Genomic DNA, 22,678 nt, shown 5'->3' with positions numbered 1-22,678 from the left:
CACATTTACAGTAACTTTAATGATAATGCTCCGGATTTTACAACATTTGATAACCAAAATGAACAACCTTTCAAAGTTTAGCATGACAAAACAGTAAAACAAACAGTTGCTATGCTCTACATCATTTCTAGCAGTTTTACAATACATTTATTTACAACATATTACGATTATTGAAAACACCAAAGCATGACATACATAATAATACACTAATAAACAAAACAAAAAATCATGAAAAATTCACAAAATAATGCATTTTAATATCCTGGCATGAATCACGCAAACCTCCACAAGTTTGGTCAGCAGACCCATCTGAATGTTCTCTGACATATAGTATAAGCCTGTGGTTGCCTACAGTCAAAAGCTTGCTAATAATTTTTTTTTGTCTGTATCTATGTAATGTATCAGTATCTACAGTTGAAGTCGGAAGTTTACATACACTTAAACACAGAACCCAAACCGGCTGCGCTCGTGCGCCATCGTGCATACATTTATTTTGCCCCCCCCACACCAAACGCGATCACGACACGCAGGTTAAAATATCAAAACAAACTCTGAACCAATGACATTAATTTGGGGACAGGTCGAAAAGCATGAAACATGTATGGCAATTTAGCTAGTTAGCTTGCACTTGCTAGCTAATTTGTCCTATTTAGCTAGCTTGCTGTTGCTAGCTAATTTGTCCTGGGATATAAACAGTGAGTTGTTATTTTACCTGAACTGCACAAGGTCCTCTACTCCGACAAATTAATCCAGACATAAAACGGCCAACCGAATCGTTTCTAGTCATCTTTCCTCCTTCCAGGCTTTTTCATAGTTGAACTTATATGGTGATCTCATCTAAACTTTCATAGTATTACCAAGACAACCGGCAAAACAGTTAGTCTTTCAATCACCCACGTGGGTATAACCAATGAGGAGATGGAACTTGGTTACCTGCTTCTATAAATCAATGAGGAGATGGGGGAGGCAGGACTTTCAGTGCGATCTGCGTCAGAAATAGGAATGACTTCTATTTTAGCCCTTGGTAACTCAGACGCTCGTTGGCGGGCTCGAGCAGTGTGGGTGCAATAATTGAATAACATGGATTTCTAAATGTATTTTGCGACAATCGCGCACGCGACGTGTCCGGTCTGGTCAGCATGTTAGGTTGGAGTCATTAAATCTCGTTTTTCAACCACTCCACAAATGTATTGTTAACAAACTATAGTTTTGGCAAGTCGGTTAGGACATCTACTTTGTGCATGACACAAGTAATTTTTCCAACAATTGTTTACAGACAGATTATTTAACTTATAATTCACTGTATCACAATTCCAGTGGGTCAGAAGTTTACATACAGTAAGTTGACTGTGCCTTCAAACAGCTTGGAAAATTCCAGAAAATGATTTCATGGCTTTAGAAGCTTCTGATAGGCTAATTGACATAAGTGTAATCAATTGGAGGTGTATTTGTGGATGTATATCAAGGCCTACCTAGCTTGACATCATGGGAAAATCAAAAGAAATCAGCCAAGACCTCAGAAAAGAAATTGCAAACCTCCACAAGTTTGGTTCATCCCTGGGAGCAATTTTCAAACGCCTGAAGGTACCACGTTCATCTGTACAAACAATAGTACGCAAGTATAAACACCATGGGACCACGCAGCCGTCATACCGCTCAGGAAGAAAACGCGTTCTGTCTCCTAGAGATGAATTTACTTTGGTGCGAAAAGTGCAAATCAATCCCAGAACAACAGCAAAGGACCTTGTGAAGATGCTGGATGAAACAGGTACAAAGTATCTATATCCACTGTAAAACAAGTCCTATATCGACATAACCTGAAAGGCCGCTCAGCAAGGAAGAAGCCACTGCTCCAAAACTGCCATAAAAAAGCGTGAGGAAGGATAATTATGTGGATATATTGAAGCAACATCTCAAGACATCAGTCAGGAAGCTAAAGCTTGGTCGCAAATGGGTCTTCCAAATGGACAATGACCCCAAGCATACTTCCAAAGTTGTGTCAAAATGACTTAATGACAACAAAGTCAAGGTATTGGAGTGGCCATCACAAAGCCCTGACCTCAATCCTATAGAACATTTGTTGGCAGAACTGAAAAAGCATGTGCGATCAAGGAGGCCTACAAACCTGACTCAGTCTGGTCTGGACACCAGCTCTGTCAGGAGGAATGGGCCAAAATTCACCAAACTTATTGTGCTTGTGGAAGGCTACCCAAAACGTTTGATCCAAGTTAAACAATTTAAAGGCAATGCTACCAAATACTATTGAGTGTATGTAAACTTCTGACCCACTGGGAATGTGATGAAAGAAATAAAAGCTGAAATAAATAATTCTCTCTACTATTATTCTGACATTTCACATTCTTAAAATAAACTGGTGATCCTAACTGACCTAAGACATGGAATTTTTAGTAGGATTAAATGTCAGGAATTGTGAAAAATGTATTTGGCTAAATGTAATGTTTTTGCACCATGGAATTTAGGGACCACAATGGAAATAAGTCTCTGACTTTTGTGATATCATTGTCATGTTTTTTTTAACCTACCAAATTAAATCAACCAGTCTCAAATGACACCCTATTTCCTATACAGTGCACAAGTAGTGGTCTATATAGGGTGGCAGTAGGGGACGCACCCTGTTATTTACACAGTGGATCTGGCATCAATGACAATAGAGTAGCTGAGCAGCTGGTTGTACTCCTGGCCTCCCCCTCCTGGTACTGTCACTGCTGCCTTCCCCTTCCTCAACTCTGGAGAGCACAGGTCCTGGGTCAGAGAGGTCAGGGGTGCCAGCGACTCGCGCTTCTTCCAGGAGTTCAGAGAAGATAGGAGACAAGGGGACAAAGCACATCAAATGTTGAATAAAGACCTATGGATAGAAGCTATAGGAATAGATGAATGAAGGCAGGAGGACCATTCTCAAGAATTCAAAGCGTGCATAATGTTTTTTTGAGAGCTCAACAGTCAGAGAAAAGATCTAAGAAAGACTGACCTTAGATGCTGGGCGGTCTCCTCCATTTATTTTGCTGCAAAAAAACAATTAAAACGATTAATTGTCATTTGAGTTACAGTGACAGACAGCATTTCAAATATTGTCTAATTCTTCTGTTGTTTTTATACTGTTGGGTATCATCCTCACTAAGAAAGTTGCATGGCCAAATGTACCTGCATGGCCAAACTGCACCCCTTGGAGGCGCTGTTGTATGAGTGAAAAGACTTCCACTGAGCCACTGGGTGTGTGAACTGTGAATGCATTATGCTACGTGAAAATATAAGTAGAATGATGGTGACCCCAGACATCATCATTGATCTCTCTGATGTCAGAAGCAGTAACTCTCCTCATCTCTCATGATCCCCATGACACCAACCAGGCCAATGAAGACCTGCTCTTTTCAAAAAGTGTTGCTAGTGCTGGTGACCCGTGGGTGACGCAAATCTCGGAATAGCTATTCCCCTGGGGCATCATGTTTTCTCTTGTGTATGCTGTCCGACTGACTGACCTTTCCAAATGAGCCTGACGGGATCTTCCCACAGGAACCAGGGATAATGGGACAGTGATGCTCATCGCACCAATGGCACCTTGACCAAATGTACTGACCAAAGACACAATGAATCAGCCTAAAGTGCAGTCAGTGTGTCTGTGTCTATATATTTACCATCCCTTCTCACATGAGTCATGACAAAGAGGAAGTTAGTCTACGTCCCAAATGGCACCCTATTCCCTACACAGTGCACTACTTTTGACCAGAGCCCCGTGGGAGAGTTTTCATGGACCATTAGTGGATTTGTGGATCAGATGCTTTTAAAGACATTTAGGATCTCAAAGTGTATCCAAACATTGTGGTGGTGAGACACCTGTCTTATTATCTGATCAGAGCCAATGACAGCAACAAGAGACAACTGCTTTATGCATTTCTATTCCAAGTATTGCAACTGGGATTTAGTTACAATATGAATTCTTCAGCTGTGAATAGCTTACCTTCCAGAGTAGTAACTCAGAGTACAGCTCTATAGTTGCCCTGTGATAACATTAGATGGAAAATAAATCTGTCTTTACCACAGAAACAGAGAGAATCAGACTGTGTGAGTTGTCTGGCAGAGCTGTGGTGGCTGACGTACCTGTCTGCTCCAGCCACAGAGCATCCTGTTTTTTGAATAGCTCTGTGCTACTTTTGTCATGCCTAGCTGTAGTAACCATCAGACGCACAGACCTGGTTTCCTGTTTGTCACCTGCCAACCTGCTGGTCGACTCACCAGAAAACACACAAAGTGACGATGAGGAGGATCGTGATGGCCGCAGCCGAGGAGAAGCAGACGATGAAGACCATCACTGCACAAACACACAGGAGAAAGACATCAGGTAACACAAAATGGAAGTAAATGGAATGGAACACCTGTTGTAAATGGAAGTTAATGCCAATTATATGTAATAATGTGCCAATCATTTTGGGATGTTCACCAGAAACCATTGACATATCTTACATTTTGTTGTATCACTGATGCAAGATAAGGTGAGTGGACACTCACTGAGCTGTTGATTTTCACTGGTGACCTCCACTTGAATGAGGACTGAGGCCTTATGGTGGTAGAAAGAGGCGTGGCAGGTGTAGAGGCCCGCATCCTGCTCCGTGACCTTTGATTGGAACAACAGAGCTCCGCCATCCATCTGGACCAATGCGCCATCATTTCTTCAACACGCAGCAGGACACAGAAGGTCATTACATAGTACACACGTTTCTTTGATCTGTTTATCAGCTAAGTGGCAAAGAAGACAGTCATGAAGAGAGAATAAGATAAGCAAGTGAGGGGGAAACTGCTGTCACAACACTTTTTGATACCTTCCAAAATATGTGGAAAACAGACAAAAAAGTAATACAAAACCACTGCTATAGTTGACATTGAGTGGCATAAATCTAATGAGACGTTGTATTTTGTATATCTACTTAGGTGTATAAATAAGTAACTGTATCATCCACCTTAGTAGATAACACAGCTTTACACAGAATAGCTTGACAGAATAACTCCAAACACAATTTATTAGCCTGTGTATGGGAGGACAGGACAGTGTCAGGTTTATGAGTCACTCATTGTCCCTGATAAAAGGTGTTCTTTAGTACCACCGACCGCATGGCCTGCCAGTCAGGACAACCTTCTCCAGGCCCCACAGCACAGAAGTCCTGATAGTATCTTAATAAGGCATAATGGCAGCTTTACGACACTGCACTTATTTGATTGTCTAGTTAAAAGCTCTCATAAAACAATACATATGAGAACTTCCATCTGGACGAAAACAATGTTTGTACAAATTACCGGCCCTGTGTAGTGGTAATATTACCCTACTCTGTCTTCCATCCTACTGTAGTGCTCTCACTCAGCCTCCACAGTTCAGAAGCTGAAGGAAAGGAATACTGTAGTAAAAGAGAGTCTAGCAAAGAGTATTACCTGTGACAGGTGAGGTTGTACGTTGGTACACTGCCATAGACTTTGAGCAGGATCCTCTGGTTTTGGAAATTCTCCTTTAGAGACATTCGGTGTATAACGGACTCATCTCCATAAGGTTTGTACAGGGGAGTGGTTTGGTTCAGTAGTCTGACAGATGAGATGTCTAAGAAGGGGAAGTGGTCAACAGGGGGCAAAAAACAAACCACTCCCTAAATACATACAGTCAATAGACAGGTAGTTGTATTTGACTGTTGACTGGGATGTTGGAGCATAGCATGCCTGGCAAGTACTGTATGTCTATGAATGTCATGACAGAAGTGTCAGTACACTCTAAGAAAAAAAGGTGCTATCTAGAACCTAAGAGGGTTCTTCAACTGCCCCTATAGGAGAACCATTTGAAGAACCCTTATTGGTTCCAGGTAAAACCCTTTTGGTTCCAGGTAAAACCCCTTTTGGGTTCCATGACCAAACCTTTCTACAGAGAAACCAAAGAGAGTTCTACCTGGAACCAAAAAGGCTTCTCCTATTGGGACAGCTGAAGAACCCCTCAGGAACCGTTTTTTCTAACAGTGTACGGAATGTATGTGTAGTATAACAAGTCTTTTGTGGTGCTGGGGGCTTTATATAAAAAAAGGGAATCATTTCTGTTTGTATTTATTCTCTATTACACTTACAGTATCTGGGGACATGGACTGTCCTCCGCTCCTTAAGTCCATGGTGATTTTGAATGAGGCAAGTCAGGTCCTGTCCCTCGTGGAGGGCAAGTGGGAACTCATATGTGAGGTTGGTTAGCACTCTCACACCTTCATACCCAGAGCGGAAGGAGATGTGGCCTGTGGTGTTGTCAGGTAGAACCCAGGAGAGGTGTGCTCTGATCCCGTCCCCTCTGTACTCACACACAGCCAGCCACAGAGATCTGCTCTGCCTCGCAACAAAAACACGCATCACAGGGGACTCTGAGGGAAGGGAGGGAGTGACATTGTGTGGTGGTTGAATACAATGGATACGTCCCTAAATGACACCCTATTCCCTTTATAGTGCATTACTTTTGACCAGGGCCAATAGGGGGAATAGCGTGTTATTGGGGATACACATAATGTATTGTGGAGAAACATGGATGCTACAAGTCATAAAGTAATTTACCCAGTCCACGCAGCAGTATCCCTCTTCTCTCTGGCCTCTCAAGACCCAGCTGATCCACCACACAGGTGACATTCTGACCAGAGAACATGAAAGTGGGGAGCCTCAACACACTACAGACCGTCACAGAGCCATTGGCATGGTGCTCAGGCTGCCCCTGAACCTGCAAGCGAAACATATGTTAGAGTGTGCAAATTATATCCAAATGATTGCTGGGGTTTTTTTCTTCATTTTTGCTGTATCTATTTTTGGTTCCAATCACCCTTTCATTTGTTCTTTCCCTTTACCTGCTCCTCTTTAAGCTGACTGGTACTATTGTCACTGTCCCTGTCTCCAAGACTCCAGGAGATAGTGGCAGCAGGTCCAACACTGTCCACAGTGCACTGCACCAGTGTGTATGCTACGTCTTCCTCCCACTCAAAGCTGGACTGGATGGTGATGTTAGGAGGAGCTGCATGTAGATAGAACAGCGATATAGGATACATGTTCTCAATGTAAATAAAATAACAGAGATATAGGATACATGTTCTCAATGTAAATAAAATAACAGAGATATAGGATACATGTTCTCAATGTAAATGTTTTATTTTAACACTAGAGCTTTAACTGATGGTGTTTGATGATTTGTTGAACATACCACACACAGGGAGTGTTATCTGTCTTCTCTCTGGAAACACAAACACAGAATGATCTATGACACACTCCATATTGAGCTCCTGGGCTGAGCAGGCAGGCAGGACTAACACAATGCTGACAGAGTGAGTTCCATTATGGGATGTGAGACTGGACCAGGAGGGCCCAGACACACCCTCAGGTAGAACCCAGGACACATTGGCAACGGGGACAGAGTCTGCAGCCAGGCACTCAATGAACCTGTCACCCAGTCTATCCTGAACATCAATCCTTATGCTGGGAGGAACAGTCACTAGCACACAGAGAGGAGGAGAGAAGGCAATAAACATGCTAATCACTTAACTTTACAGTATGCAGGAAAATAAACATTCTGATTTATACTAACAATATTTCTTACATTTAAAAAATAGAATATATGATAGACGTCACTTGTATTAACATAATGCTGGCTCGCTACAAATTACAGACTGATATGGCTACCAGTTGTCAAATGATGAAGATGATATGTAATCTGCATCCCAAATGATATGATATGTAGTCTACATCTCAAACATTTTACCAGGGCCCATTGTCACTATAGTGCACTATATCAGAAATAGGGTGCTATTTGGGACGCAACCCTATGATATGTAGACAAGACTCTGCTCGTACCAGACTGCTTGACTTGTGGGTCGACGATAATGTCCAGCAGTACAGATGCCCTGTGGCTGTAGTAGGAGGCCTCACACTCATACAGCCCTGCATGGTAGAGCTCCACAGGACCCTGCAGGGTTAGAGCACTGCCAATCACCTCCACACCCTCAGGGAGAGACTGCTCTTCTCTAGGAGACAACACAAGACCAGACACTGTTACAGTTAGACATTCAATACAAAGGGCTTTATTGGCATGGAAAACATATGTTTACAATGCCAAAGCAAGTGAAATAGATCATAAACAAAAGTGAAATATACAACAACAAATTAACAGTAAACATTACACTCACAAAAGTTCCAAAGGAATAGAAACATTTCAAATGTCATATTATGCCTTTATACAATGTTGCCACGATGTGTAACTAGTTAAAGTACAAAAGGGAAAATAAATACACATAAATATAGGTTGTATTTACAATGGTGTTTGTTCTTCACTGGTTGCACTTTTCAGGTCACAAATATTGCTGCTGTGATGGCACACTGTGGTATTTCACACAATAGATATGAAAGTTAATCAAAATTGGATTTGTTTTCAAATTATTTTAGTGTCTGTGTAATCTGAGGGAAATATGTGTCTCTAATATGGTCATACATTTGGCAGGAGGTTAGGAAATGAGGCTCAGTTTCCACAGTGTGCACTCTCCAAAGGAGGCAGGTAGCCGTGGTTAAGAGCGTTGGGCCAGTACCCGAAAGGTTGCTGGATCGAATCCCTAAGCTGACAAGGTAAAAAAAAGTTAACCCACTGTTCCCCGGTAGGCTGTCATTGTAAATAAGAATTTGTTATTAACTGATTTGCCTAGTTAAATTAAAAAAGAGCAGCACCTGTAAGAGCTTTTGTTCTCGCATAGTTAGATCCAGGGATAATGTCACCAACTTGGTGATTGCTATTCAAAGTTGATTTTAAAAAATGGTCTGGCTGCAGCAGATATCTTCTCACGCCACAGACGCTGTGAGATGCTGTGAGACATATACTATTGTTGCTATACTGCGACATATAGCTCAGACAGGATGGTGCGTTACCGCCACCAACAGCACAGGTGGTGAAATTACATTTAGAATTATAAGATCGGTACTAGCTAGTGTGTACTAGCTAGCTAGCTAGTGTGTACTAGAGCAAGCATGTACTATCTAGCTATCTAGTGTTGTACTAGCTAGCTAGTGTGTGCCAGCTAACTAGTGTGTGCTAGCTAGCTATACAAGAAACAGTGGTTAATTAACATAATGCCCAGACGGATCGGAGCTAGTGCACCGACTGGTATGTTCGTAGCACGTTACCAACAAATGTCTAAATTACAGGTTGCATGTGCGCATAAAACGCAAAAATACCATATGAGACGCATGTGCTTTGAGGTTTGTCGCCCATGCGGTGTCAGCACGCAAAATCTGCAGCTGGATGCTTCTAAAAAAAATCTGCAGGATGTGTGTCTAGCGCCTGTCTATTGCCTGTGGTTTTCAACCAAACCTCTCACCACAGCTGCCTAACACGATATGTATGTGATGTTAACACCTGTGTTAATGATGCAAATAGTAGTATAGCAACAATAGCAGAAATGAATGAAATTGCTATAAGGCAAAATGGGACAGCAAACTTTGTTTTTTGTAACTGTTCGCTGATTGATAAGATTATCACAACATGTTAATGTTGTCCTTTATCTGAGATTAACTGAAGTTAACAATCAAGAGAGATCAACAGAGAGCTGTATTATGATAGTAATACAGGTATTCTTACTTGGTGCATACGATACTGTAACGTGGTACATCCCCAACGACCTCTAGCCCGATGGTGGTGTTGCTCTGTCCTTCCTCCAGCACCACTGACTCTACAACCTGGCTCTTGTTGCTGCTGTCTGCCAACCCTGGGTTCAGCAGCCGAACAGCAGACAGATCTACACAATAGGAAGTGAAAACAGAATATCCAACACAGAATCTGTTATTAAGTAGAGTAAATGAAAAGCAGTCTCCTAAGACCATACTTTTGGCTCCAAATCCTCAGTTATGTCTTGTGATCAGTACTCACAGAATGCCGGCAAAGTGGTGGTCCGTAGCTCTCTGTGTGGGAACTTGGGGTGGTCAAACAGGCAGGTGATGCTTTCCCCTTCCTGAAGCTCAGCTGGGAAGCGGTATGACCTGACCAATGTGTCTGCTGCATCCATGACAACCTCCTTCTGTAGCATGGAACTGGCCTCCTGATTGGGCAGCACCAGGGTGATGTCAGCTCGGGGTCGCCCTCCAGCAGCACCACAGGTGACCACCCAGAGCTCCTCCCCGTCCTCTAGAACCAGGTATGTCTCAATGGTCACATTGGGAGCCACTGCAGGCAGAGAGAAATAATAATTTTACATGAGCAGGTGGGAATGGTCCATCAGTATAACAACAGTGAGTCCTAAATCTAATGTCTGGGCCTCTAGGGCTGTGGTTTAGATTTTTGAGAAGGCTGAAGTGAAAGGATAGACGTATGAAATATAAACACAGTGCATAACAGGGCTGCCGGTTGGGTTTAGGAGGAGAGTGCTAACTCTTCTCACCTGTTCAACAGGTTACAGCTGAGAGCAGATCTGCTGGCGGGGCTGGAACTACAGGAATATGCCTACATCCCAAATGGCACCATATTTCCTATAGGACTCTGGTTAAAAGTAGTGCACTATATAGGGAATAGGGTGCCATTTGGGAAGCACCCTATTTCACACATCTCAATACAGATTGACTGCTGATATAGAAAGGCATCACTCTATTGCGATTATCAAAGACTTTGATACTACCACATATGGATAAGGGAGGATATTTCTGTCATATGATCCTCTTTGACATATGTATACAGGCTGTATATCAAAACATGTCTCCTAATGTGGTAGGGAGGGATATTGAAATATGATGAGAATATGATGATGGTGTATGATCTGTCTCTGTCGTGCCACAGCTGATTGCGAGGACTGTACAGGAAACACACAATACCTGGTACATGGGGGGGGGGGGAGTGGGGAGTGGGGAGGTGACCACGTGGAACAACAGGCTGGGGAAAGGAAAGTAAACATCTGCGCCAGTGAGCTCAGGGTGGTGCCAGCCCCAGCATAATCCAATATCTACAGATCATTCTCAGACATTGATTCTTAGCACCAAGGGTCATGTCAGAATTAACCTCTTCCCAAACTAAATCCTTGCCCACGAAAGTAAGAAATGCCAAGTACTGTACACACAAACATACACATCAAGGATGCGTCCCAAATCTTGTCACTCTTCCTGGTCAAAAGCAGTGCACTATAAAGGGACTAGGGTGCCATTTAGGATGCAGTCCTTGTGTACATGAGCTGGCAGGCTTACTGAAGGTCTCCACCCCCACTGTGACATGTGTGGTGGGGTCAGGCAGGGTTGGGTGCTGGACCACACAGGTCACCCTGTCCTGGTCCTGTAGGTGGGTAGGGAAGCGGAGGATGCTGGTCATAGTGGCAGTGCCATTGGTATAACTGGTGTTCCTCATCTCCACAGAGGAGTTGTCAGTAGGAGGACTGCCGTTGATCTCCCAGCGAATCAGAGCCACAGGTTTACCATTGGTAGCTGAGCATGTGACTGACTGGTAGTGGGTAGCGTTGTCTGTGTCCTCTGTCACCACTGTGTGGATATCAGGTCGAGCTTCAAAACAAAAAAATTCAAACACATGACGGGGATGATGCTGGTACAAGAAACGGTTATGCAATGGATGTTTGTATGATTCTGTCTTTACTATGACCTTGAAGGTACAGTAAGGTAAGGATGCAACAGGCAATGATAATGTCACATATTCTATTCTGTTGTTTCTCTCTACCACCTAGGTGTTAAGTACTTTTGCAGTGCACTATACATTTTCTTTTTTTGAATACTCTTAAAATGCATCCTTCCTTCCTCACTTCCTTGAAGTAATCAATGATCTGACATAACATAACTGGTCAAAGCAATGCAATGGAAAGTTTGGTTACACCAATCTTGTCATCTCAGATTAGTGATTACTTATGGGAGGGGAAAAAGGAAGGATGCAGTATTCTAATATGGCAATATTCTTCAACCAAGCTTACCCAGGACAGTGAGAAACATGCTGTTAGTGATCTCTTCTTCATCAGTGGCAAACGCACATATGTACTCCCCCTGGGCCTCCAGAGTAGACACCCTCATCTTGACAGTCAGATTGGTGGGAGAGACTGGGGCGGAGAAGTCTGGGTCTTTGCTGAAAGCCTTGTTGTTCTTGTAGCCTGTTAATTTCTTCATTGATCGCTTCATTCTCGAGTCTGGGCGTTTCCATGAGGCGTCTGTGATGTCATTCTGTCCCAGGTACTGACAGCGGAGGAAGACATCCTCTCCAAGGATCCCAGTGACGTTACGGTCAATCTCCATGTCCTCCTCCATATCTGTGAGAAAAAAAACATTGTGATATGCATAAATGATTAGTAATTCTGTCATGATGTGTCCCAAAGGGGCACCATATTCCCTAGTACACTACTTTTGACCATAGCTCTATGGGCCCTGGTCAAAAGTAGTGCGCCATTTGGGACGCAGACTTAGTCACTCACAATCACTCATATCTCAGTGGGATGCACTTTGATTAATTTATGAGATATTCCATATACGTTGCTAAAAATAACCAACAGCAAATGTGATTTCTGTTGAGAAGGAGGGGCAGTGAGATGGTGGATGTCTGTTGGTGTGATTTCTATTAAAATGTTCCCTGTCTGTGTGTGTCCATCCCATTGTCTCTTGGTGAGACTGGATGAAGCAGCTGCTTGTGTCCCAAATGGCACCCTATTCCCTATGGGCCCTGGTCAAAAGTACTGCACTATAGTGAATAGGGTGCCATTTGGGATGGCACCCTTGTATATGGGGCAGAGAACATAATGACTGTCAATGGAAACAATCCCTTTGTGGAATGCAGAAGATAGAGATGCTGCAGTGCTAAAAAGTCATATGTACTAAGTGATGAGACTTATCTCTCTAGACTAACATACAGTGGGGCAAAAAAGTATTTAGTCAGCCACCAATTGTGCAAGTTCTCCCACTTAAAAAGATGAGAGAAGCCTGTAATTTTCATCATAGGTACACTTCAACTATGACAGACAAAATGAGAAAAAAAATCCAGAAAATCACATTGTAGGATTTTTAATGAATTTATTTGCAAATTATGGTGGAAAATAAGTATTTGGTCACCTACAAACAAGCAAGATTTCTGGCTCTCACAGACCTTTAACTTCTTCTTTAAGAGGCTCCTCTGTCCTCCACTCGTTACCTGTATTAATGGCACCTGTTTGAACTTGTTATCAGTATAAAAGACACCTGTCCACAACCTCAAACAGTCACACTCCAAACTCCACTATGGCCAAGACCAAAGAGCTGTCAAAGGACACCAGAAACAAAATTGTAGACCTGCACCAGGCTGGGAAGACTGAATCTGCAATAGGTAAGCAGCTTGGTTTGAAGAAATCAACTGTGGGAGCAATTATTAGGAAATGGAAGACATACAAGACCACTGATAATCTCCCTCGATCTGGGGCTCCACGCAAGATCTCACCCCGTGGGGTCAAAATGATCACAAGAACGGTGAGCAAAAATCCCAGAACCACACGGGGGGACCTAGTGAATGACCTGCAGAGAGCTGGGACCAAAGTAACAAAGCCTACCATCAGTAACACACTACGCCGCCAGGGACTCAAATCCTGCAGTGCCAGACGTGTCCCCCTGCTTAAGCCAGTACATGTCCAGGCCCGTCTGAAGTTTGCTAGAGAGCATTTGGATGATCCAGAAGAAGATTGGGAGAATGTCATATGGTCAGATGAAACCAAAATATAACCTTTTGGTAAAAACTCAACTCGTCATGTTTGGAGGACAAAGAATGCTGAGTTGCATCCAAAGAACACCATACCTACTGTGAAGCATGGGAGTGGAAACATCATGCTTTGGGGCTGTTTTTCTGCAAAGGGACCAGGACGACTGATCCGTGTAAAGGAAAGAATGAATGGGGCCATGTATCGTGAGATTTTGAGTGAAAACCTCCTTCCATCAGCAAGGGCATTGAAGATGAAACGTGGCTGGGTCTTTCAGCATGACAATGATCCCAAACACACCGCCCGGGCAACGAAGGAGTGGCTTCGTAAGAAGCATTTCAAGGTCCTGGAGTGGCCTAGCCAGTCTCCAGATCTCAACCCCATAGAAAATCTTTGGAGGGAGTTGAAAGTCCGTGTTGCCCAGCAACAGCCCCAAAACATCACTGCTGTAGAGGAGATCTGCATGGAGGAATGGGCCAAAATACCAGCAACAGTGTGTGAAAACCTTGTGAAGACTTACAGAAAACATTTGACCTCTGTCATTGCCAACAAAGGGTATATAACAAAGTATTGAGATAAACTTTTGTTATTGACCAAATACTTATTTTCCACCATAATTTGCAAATAAATTCATTAAAAATCCTACAATGTGATTTTCTGGAATTTTTTTTCTCATTTTGTCTGTCATAGTTGAAGTGTACCTATGATGAAAAGTACAGGCCTCTCTCATCTTTTTAAGTGGGAGAACTTGCACAATTGGTGGCTGACTAAATACTTTTTTGCCCCACTGTAGGTTATGTGTTGATCCAAGGCTAAAGACACGGACTGAACTGTGCAGATTGATTGTGACACTTAAATGCAGCCGGGACTGATCCCACCGGTGGAGATTTATTAATGGAAGACTCCATTAAAGAGCTACAGAGCTACAGTCTGTCTCTAAGACATCGGCCATGATTAGGGGATGTTTCAGTGAAGGGGACATATAATAAAGCAGCCTGACAGTTTTGAGTGTTGGGAAGATGATAGTACGCAGAGTCCAATGCATACCAACTCACTGTCCTCTCTCTGGTCTCTCTATTATGGAACACTTAAGGACACAGTTGATCTATTAGCCAGTGAAAATGGGAGTCAAATTGAACCTTAAGTGCCGAATGATGACAGCTGAGTACATTGGGTCATGGGGAACACTCAATGGATACCCAGTCTAACACTTCACATCACCTATCCTATAAAATACTGCTGTTGGGACACTTTGATGAGGACCACACTTATGTCTCCAACTATAAAAACTCTGACCAAATCAATTCAGAGAACAGCAAGAAGTGGTGGGTTGTATATCACAACATATGGAAACAATCAGAGCGTTGAGAATATCCCAAAATGCTCACTCATTCATTCGTCACACAAATATATCTTGTCTTGTGGGTTTATGGTTCATAAAAATGGAAAAGGTATTCAAAAATGTACATAACTGAGGCACACTTAAAGGATGCACTGCAAATAAACACATAGTAACAGCCTGAAATACACAATAATGTCCACTAGCACTTTTTCTGTGACCCTAAGACACTGACAACTATCTCTGTTTAAGGTTAGGGTGCTTTATGTATAATGACCAAAAATATATACACAATATGCAACAATTTCAAAGATTTTACTGAGTTACAGTTCATATAAGGAAATCAGTCAATTGAGATACATGAAATAGACCCTAATCTATGGATTTCACATGACTGGGCAGGGGCGCAGCCAATCAGAATGAGTTTTTCCCCACAAAAGGGCTTTATTACAGACAGAAATACTCCTCAGCACCAACCCCCCACAGACGATCCCTTGTGGCTTATGGTAGAGAAATTAACATTTAATTCTCTGGCAACAGTTCTGGTGGACATTCCTACAGTCAGCATGCCAATTGCATTCTCCCTCAAAAACTTGAGACATCTGTGGCATTGTGTTGTGTGGCAAAACAGCACATTTTAGAGTGGCCTTTTATTGTGCCCAGCAAAAGGTGCACCTGTGTAATGACCATGCTGTTTAATCAGCTTCTTGACATGCCACACCTGTCAGGTGGATGGATTATCTTGGCAAAGGAGAAATGCTCACGAACAGGGATGTAAACAAATGTAGGCTACCCAAGTACCATATAGGGCCAGTATATCGTAGTATAGTCACATGACGCTGGTGTGGTTTCATCTTGGCTTCTACCCAACAGCAGGCATTCACGTACATGGATGCTTGCAGATTATTCCATTTTCAGAGGGTAGCAAGACAACTGAAAATGTAAACTTATATTGACCAAGAACTGCTTTTGATCAAACAAATAGATCAGTGTGGTGATGTAAATAATGAATTGTATGATGATGTGTTAGTGGAGAGATCCGGGGATGGAAAGTCATACTGTTGGTGCAGTGGTTCTAACCTACAGACCTATTTATTCCTCAGAGGCACTCATTCATCTGCCGATTGAAAATACACTCTGAAGAGGTTCCTCAGTTAAGTTCAAACAGATCAAACTGTGAGGTTTTTCTGACTAACATAAAATAGAGTTGACTAACAACACAGGGATTTCCCCTAAACACAGTGGTACACTTAGTGGAGCCATTGCAATACTATTAATGGTATCACTGAAGGTCATGAATGGAATTGAAAAGGTCATAAAGCAACCAAAATGGTTTTAATAGCTGACACCATTGGACAATAATTGCAGACTAACAGCCAATATTGTAATATAAACATATGTCAGCAATAAACTGTTGTTTAAAATAAAAGGAATCGACTCCATCCTTTTAGTGTGTTGATAATGCTATAGTTCAAATGCATTCAGAATATTTCAAATGGATTCTGCTCTTGGGTTTATTGCTTGTAAGCCTTTATATTTAGACTAATCAAGCAGGTAAACTATTGCACCTCTGTTCGGTTTAAAATGCCACAGGTTAAACAAGTCTTTAAGGTCTAGTAAACTCAACCTATAAACAGAACTGTACACTCACAGATGGATTATAACTCCTCAGACTTACCCAGCATGTCCAAGCAGTGAGACACATTTAGGACAAAGCCCAAAATCAACAGCCCTGAGCATCCCATGGTGGTATCACTGAGAGTGATGATTCAATTTGACTACAGCAAGTCTTCCTATGAGGGTATTTAAATGTGTGTGTGTGTGTGTGTGTGTGTGTGTGTGTGTGTGTGTGTGTGTGTGTGTGTGTGTGTGTGTGTGTGTGTGTGTGTGTGTGTGTGTGTGTGTGTGTGCGTGTGTGCGTGTGCGTGCATGCGTGTGTGTGTGTGTTCAAGAGAAGCTGTCAGAGTCAGCTCTAGAGGGTGTGTGCTCCAAACTTCTGAGCAGAGCTGTTTTTACAAACACACACAGTGTAGGGCTATGTTGTTTAGAACCACTTTACCCTAAATGTTATTATGTGCACAAATCTGTTTGAACAGAACTGCTTCTTCTATGGATTAGTTATTATTTCACATCTCACTTAGTAGAAAACCAGCGTTTTCACTTCCTAGTAGTAGCAGCTGAATGTCATACTGTAGGATATGTCTGTTCAGCTCCTGTCACCTCATACTGTATAACAAAGTGTCCCTGTTGCCCGCGATGATGCCATGCATCCTCCAGCCCAGCTCATCCCTTCAGGAGTCCTAAGAGAGAGAGAGAGACACAGCCTGTCTACATTGAAGTCAACTCACTGTTTCTCGCCTGCTGCTCTGGAAATCCCTCACAAAGACATTGTTTTACAAGACAATATTTCCCACTAATTCACTTCCTGGCTGTATTTTCCTTTTAGTCAGACTTGGCAATTTACTAAATATAATTTGTCATTAGAAATGCCCGGACAGGAAAATAACAATGGGAACAAATGTGTAGGAATACTATGCACATAAAAAATACTCTTCAGCTCTCCAGCTGGCTACAGTATGTTTTACAAATCTGTGCTGCTGTACCTCCAGAACAACTGTCTTCTAGATTATGTGAATCATGTAGCAGAATGTGCATGAAGTAAGACCCTGTTTATTTATTTTACCCTTTATTTAACTAGGCAAGTCAGTTAAGAACAAATTCTTATTTACAATGACAACCTACCCCGGCCAACACTGGGCCATTGTGCGCCACCTTATGGGAATCCCAATCATGGCTGGATGTGATTCATCCTGGATTCAAACCAGGGATTGTAGTGACGCCTCTTGCACTGAGATGCAGTGCCTTAGACCGCTGCGCCACTCGGGAGCCCCTTTACACAATAGGCCAACTGGGAATCCTCCTCAAATTCAACAGCCTTTTTCCTCAGTGTCTCCTTTAGCTAACTTTAACGTTACACCAGTTTTCCAGGATCATTCTGAGGTCTGATGAGCCCAGAAAAGCAAAATATACAGTGGCTTGACTCCCCTGAATTTGTAAACATGTGGTCATCTGTCGGCCACTATGTAACGTAAGCTAGTACAGTATCTTAGAGGCTGCTACAGATGGATGAGTATTGCAGGGTTTGTTTATTTCACTAACATTCCATCAAATCTTTAGTAGTATGGTTATTTTTTGCATTGAGGACTACACGATCACCCTCTTAGTAAATGTGTTTCCTGTCAAAGCTGATAACCTTGTACTCACCTTTGGTACTAGTGTTACAGTACATCATAGTGATCTATTGGCAATGACACTAAGTGAAATGACTTGACTAAAAAAGCTGTTGAGTCATCAGATAGTTTGTGGGTTTTTTGTAACAACATTTTGACTCATTCAGAGAGATAGAAAACCGTTTCACCACAGACAGCTGGTACTGACAGTGAGGTTGTAGCTGAAGCATCCTCTAGTTGTGTTAATGGACTACAACTTAATCTGGAAGCCATTAGAAAATACATTTTACTTTTCATTATGTCAGATAAGTTCTCTCTCTCTCTCTCTCTCTCTCTCTCTCTCTCTCTCTCTCTCTCTCTCTCTCTCTCTCTCTCTCTCTCTCTCTCTCTCTCTCTCTCTCTGAACTCGCACGCACGCACGCACGCACGCACGCACGCACGCACGCACGCACGCACGCACGCACGCACGCACACACACACACACACACACACACACACACACACACACACACACACACATACCCACACACCCACCACAGACTGCCAGTTTCTGCAGTAAACAGGAAGACCTGAAGTCAAGTAATAACCTCCCTGCGTTTCCTGTTGTGTCTTCATGAAGGTCTATTCATCAGGCGGACAGAGACTAGGAACAGCAGCAGGACATTTTGAAAATATACTATAATCCATATTCTGATATGTTTCTACACTACAGTAAATCAGTTTAATCAATACTATGAGTTGTATACAATCACTCTATATCTGATGATTCTGTCATTTACTGTCATTGCTGCAGGCATGATTTACAGGCATAAAACACAGATGATTTTATCACCCAATAGTAAATCATATTTGACATCATGCGATACTAATTTCAAAAACATAATTGAATTACATGGGCCATTAGCTATTAATAGGAAACACTTAACATGGAGTTAGCTTGTCTCTCTCTTCCCTGACATAATGTGAATAATCACATGAGCATAAAGCCTTCCAACCGTTTTTCCACCCAATGAAATTACCTTCAATGGTTTTCCTGAAATCTGGAGAGAGGGGGAGTTTAGCAGTGGGAATAGTCAGGAATTTTAACTTCTTCTCATTGCCATTTACAACCTACTGTCTGCGGACTGTCTGAAACCTTCTGTAATTCACTAGGAATAAAACATGTATTATTTGTGGTATTTATGAACTTCACAGATGTACTGTTGGCATCCATCTATCTCATAAGTGTAGTTATACCCTTCTCTCCCTGCTTCTCTCTCTGACACACGCAAGTGTGCACACACACACAAACAGCCACGCATGTGCACACACACACACACACACACACACACACACACACACACACACACACACACACACACACACACACACACACACACACACACACACACACACACACACACACACACACACACACACACACACACACACACACACACACACACACACACACGCGCACATTGTCTCTTTGGAAAAGAGAGTGGAAAAGGTGGCAAATGATCAGGCCAGTAATGATGTTCATGGGACAGATCATTGAGATGGGTTTCTTAAGGGCTGTGACGAGCCACTTACCCCGATGGAAAGAAGAATATCATAATTCTTTCCAGAAGTTGAAAAAAATCGTAGAAAATGTCTCTCCATTCTTCTGCACTCCCCTGTTCCTCATATGAACCCTACCTCCCAACCCCCATTCCCTTCCTAGGCATGGCACTGTTATAGATTCCACATTGACTCCGGACTTGATTTATATACTATTACTCGGGAAGCTATCTGAGGTATGTGGAAGAATGAAGACATATGAGATTTCTGTGCTGCAGGCCAAACTGAGAGGGGAAACACATCTGCGTCCCAAATGCCACTTTATTCCCTTTATAGTGCACTACTTTTGACCTGGGCACATAGGGCAGGTTCTGAGATGTCATTCTCCACAGCATGGACAGCTCACAAAATGACCACACTAAGACAATTAAGACTAAAGACCAACTTTCTTTTGAGGAACGTGTACCTGGCCAAATGCATTGGTTAGTTGTCAGGGCTTCTCTTCTCCTCAGGCTCAGGTAAAGTGTCCTGGTTTTCAGGCCACCTGTTCAGAACCCATTCCTACGAAACAAAAGATGGGGGAGGGAAGTGATTGTGGTGTTATAAATTATTTTCTGGTATTATTTCCTTTCTGTTTTATGCAAGAGAGGTACAGCAACATTTCACTTTTTACTCAGCAAGGTGGCTGTCTATGGTAAATGGCCACCTGCATACTGTATGTGAGCTACTCCTGCAGTATCAAGTCATTTAATACAGTTTGTGGTGGCTAGGCTGCTTTGCACTGGGGGCACTGTACCCAGATGTCCATTTGTGTGTGTGTGTGTGTGTGTGTGTGTGTGTGTGTGTGTGTGTGTGTGTGTGTGTGTGTGTGTGTGTGTGTGTGTGTGATGAGATGAGGGATCACTCCTGGGGTGAAGTGCTGTTGGCAGGGAGAGTATCAAAAGAGCATGGCAGTGAAAATAGACAGCAGATGGGGTTCTGGTTTGGTTACTGGCTGTACTGTATGTGTATGTGCCTGGCTTGTCCTGGCTAGGCCAGTGAGATCCAAGGTGGAGTCCACCATGCCTGGCACCACTCCTGGTATCCCCTGCTGCAGGGATCTTTCCAGAGTATAGGCAGAGAGCTTCTTCCAGTGCCAACCAACCCTACAGGTCCCAAGCATGGGGGAGGTGACTCATAATATCAGCCCATCATCCAAGAGCTGGTCAAAAGCAGTGCCCAAATATGGGAGGCATACATGGACATGTTCTTTGTTCACAACCAAGACCCTAGGTATGGACTAAAAATGCCTTTGACTGTTGTTGTTTTTGTTGGTGCACTAGCTAGAATGCTCACAGTACCTCAGGAAATGCCCTTTTGAACCACAACGCTTCAAGGAGCAAAGCAGAGGAGCCACAAATGAAAAGGTAATTTATGTTGACAGTCAACAGTCAATATATATTTATGTTGACAGTCAACCCACACACTCAATATTCACCTTTAAAGGGACATAAAGTAAAACATACTGTAGCAGTCAAAATCAACTCATGGCTGCCATCTATAGGCTTGCAGTTACTAATGGACATTTCTGACATGAGGAAAGAGAAAATAATGTAAGAGCCAGGAAAAGCTACAGTACACTCACAAGCTCATAGTCTAAATGCTACGCTTGCAAATGTGACAAAAAAAACATTTCCATGACATCATAGCTCTGTAAAATAAAAGAAGACATTTGCTCTTTCCTAGACAAAAATCTCTCTCTTTTATATGAGACTGCATCCATCCACTAGGCCAGGGAAGTGGCCGTGGGTCTAAATGCTGTGTCATCCTTACTTCTGCCTCCTCCTCGCTCTAGTTCCCTCAGATCATAATTCAACTAAAATGAAAGTGGCAATTAGCAGTAGAAACAATAACAAAAGTTCCCCTCCCCTGTTTCTGTAAAAAGCTGAGGGTAGCCTAGCGGTTAAGAGCGTTAGACCAGGAACTGGAAGGTTGCTGGTTTGAATCCCCAAAGCTGACTAGGTTGAAAATCTCTCGATGTGCCCTTGAGCAAAGTTATTAACCCAAGTTGCTTAGGATAAGAGTGTCTGCTAAATGACCAAGAATGAATGGGGTTGGAGAAATGTAACCACTTTCAAATTCATAGACAGAGCTAAGATGCAAGGACCTCATCCATGAGACCACATCATGTTTTGAGGCTTGTTACATTTACTTTGTTTATAAACATTGGAGTAAAATAAGCTTATATTTTGGGTTCTGATGGGGTACGACAGTTGAACAAAGCTCATGAGGCATTTCTAAGTTATATTCTTGAAGATGGATATATATGGATACATATCATTTATTGATAGGTCCAAAACTGTATGTAGCAATTGCTGACTTCCCCTTTAAATCAGCCCAGAATACAATGGAGGATAAACATTTCAAAGCTCTTGCTTGTGATAATGGCATCAACTGACTCTGGATGCGTCCCATGGCACTCTATTCCCTATATAGTGCACTACTTCTGACCAGAGCCCTAAGGGTTCCTGTCATGGATCCCTCCGGAACTTTCATCATGCACACCTGTCCCCTTTTCCCACTGATTAGTATTTGTTTACAGTTGAAGTCGGAAGTTTACATACATTTAGGTTGGAGTCATTAAAACTCGTTTTTCAACCACTCCACAAATTTCTTGTTAACAAACTATAGTTTTGGCAAGTCAGTTAGGACATCTACTTTGTGCATGACACAAGTCATTTTTCCAACAATTGTTTACAGACAGATTATTTCACTTATATTTCACTGTATCACAATTCCAGTGGGTCAGAAGTTTACATACATTAACTTGACTGTGCCTTTAAAAAGCTTGGAAAAATCCAGAAAATTATGTCATGGCTTTAGAAGCTTCTGATAGGCTAATT

At 42.5% G+C, this 22,678-nt stretch overlaps 1 protein-coding gene across 6 annotated transcripts; it reads right to left on the bottom strand.

Moving 5' to 3' along the window:
- Positions 1-16,807, bottom strand: LOC139548808 (uncharacterized). Of its 6 annotated transcripts, none has more exons than XM_071358659.1 (15): positions 16,706-16,807; positions 11,952-12,281; positions 11,224-11,532; positions 9,923-10,216; positions 9,635-9,791; positions 7,864-8,033; positions 7,217-7,504; positions 6,867-7,030; positions 6,583-6,742; positions 6,114-6,395; positions 5,440-5,602; positions 4,480-4,685; positions 4,252-4,327; positions 2,990-3,023; positions 1-2,802 (listed from the first exon to the last, which is right to left on the bottom strand). In XM_071358659.1, exons 1-15 carry the CDS (start codon positions 16,770-16,772, stop codon positions 2,641-2,643), a joined length of 2,862 nt encoding a protein of 953 aa, XP_071214760.1. In that variant the 5' UTR covers positions 16,773-16,807; the 3' UTR covers positions 1-2,640. The 6 variants fall into 6 exon arrangements, with proteins under 6 accessions (XP_071214760.1, XP_071214761.1, XP_071214762.1 ...); XM_071358660.1 differs by having other exon boundaries at positions 1-2,799; XM_071358661.1 differs by having other exon boundaries at positions 4,525-4,685.
- Between the last annotated feature and the right edge of the window lie 5,871 nt (positions 16,808-22,678).

This window comes from Salvelinus alpinus, chromosome 22 (genome assembly GCF_045679555.1).
Source record: "Salvelinus alpinus chromosome 22, SLU_Salpinus.1, whole genome shotgun sequence".
NCBI lineage: Eukaryota > Metazoa > Chordata > Actinopteri > Salmoniformes > Salmonidae > Salvelinus > Salvelinus alpinus.
The sequence above is the reverse complement of the archived record's forward strand: the minus strand, read 5'-3'. Positions and strand labels throughout refer to the sequence as shown.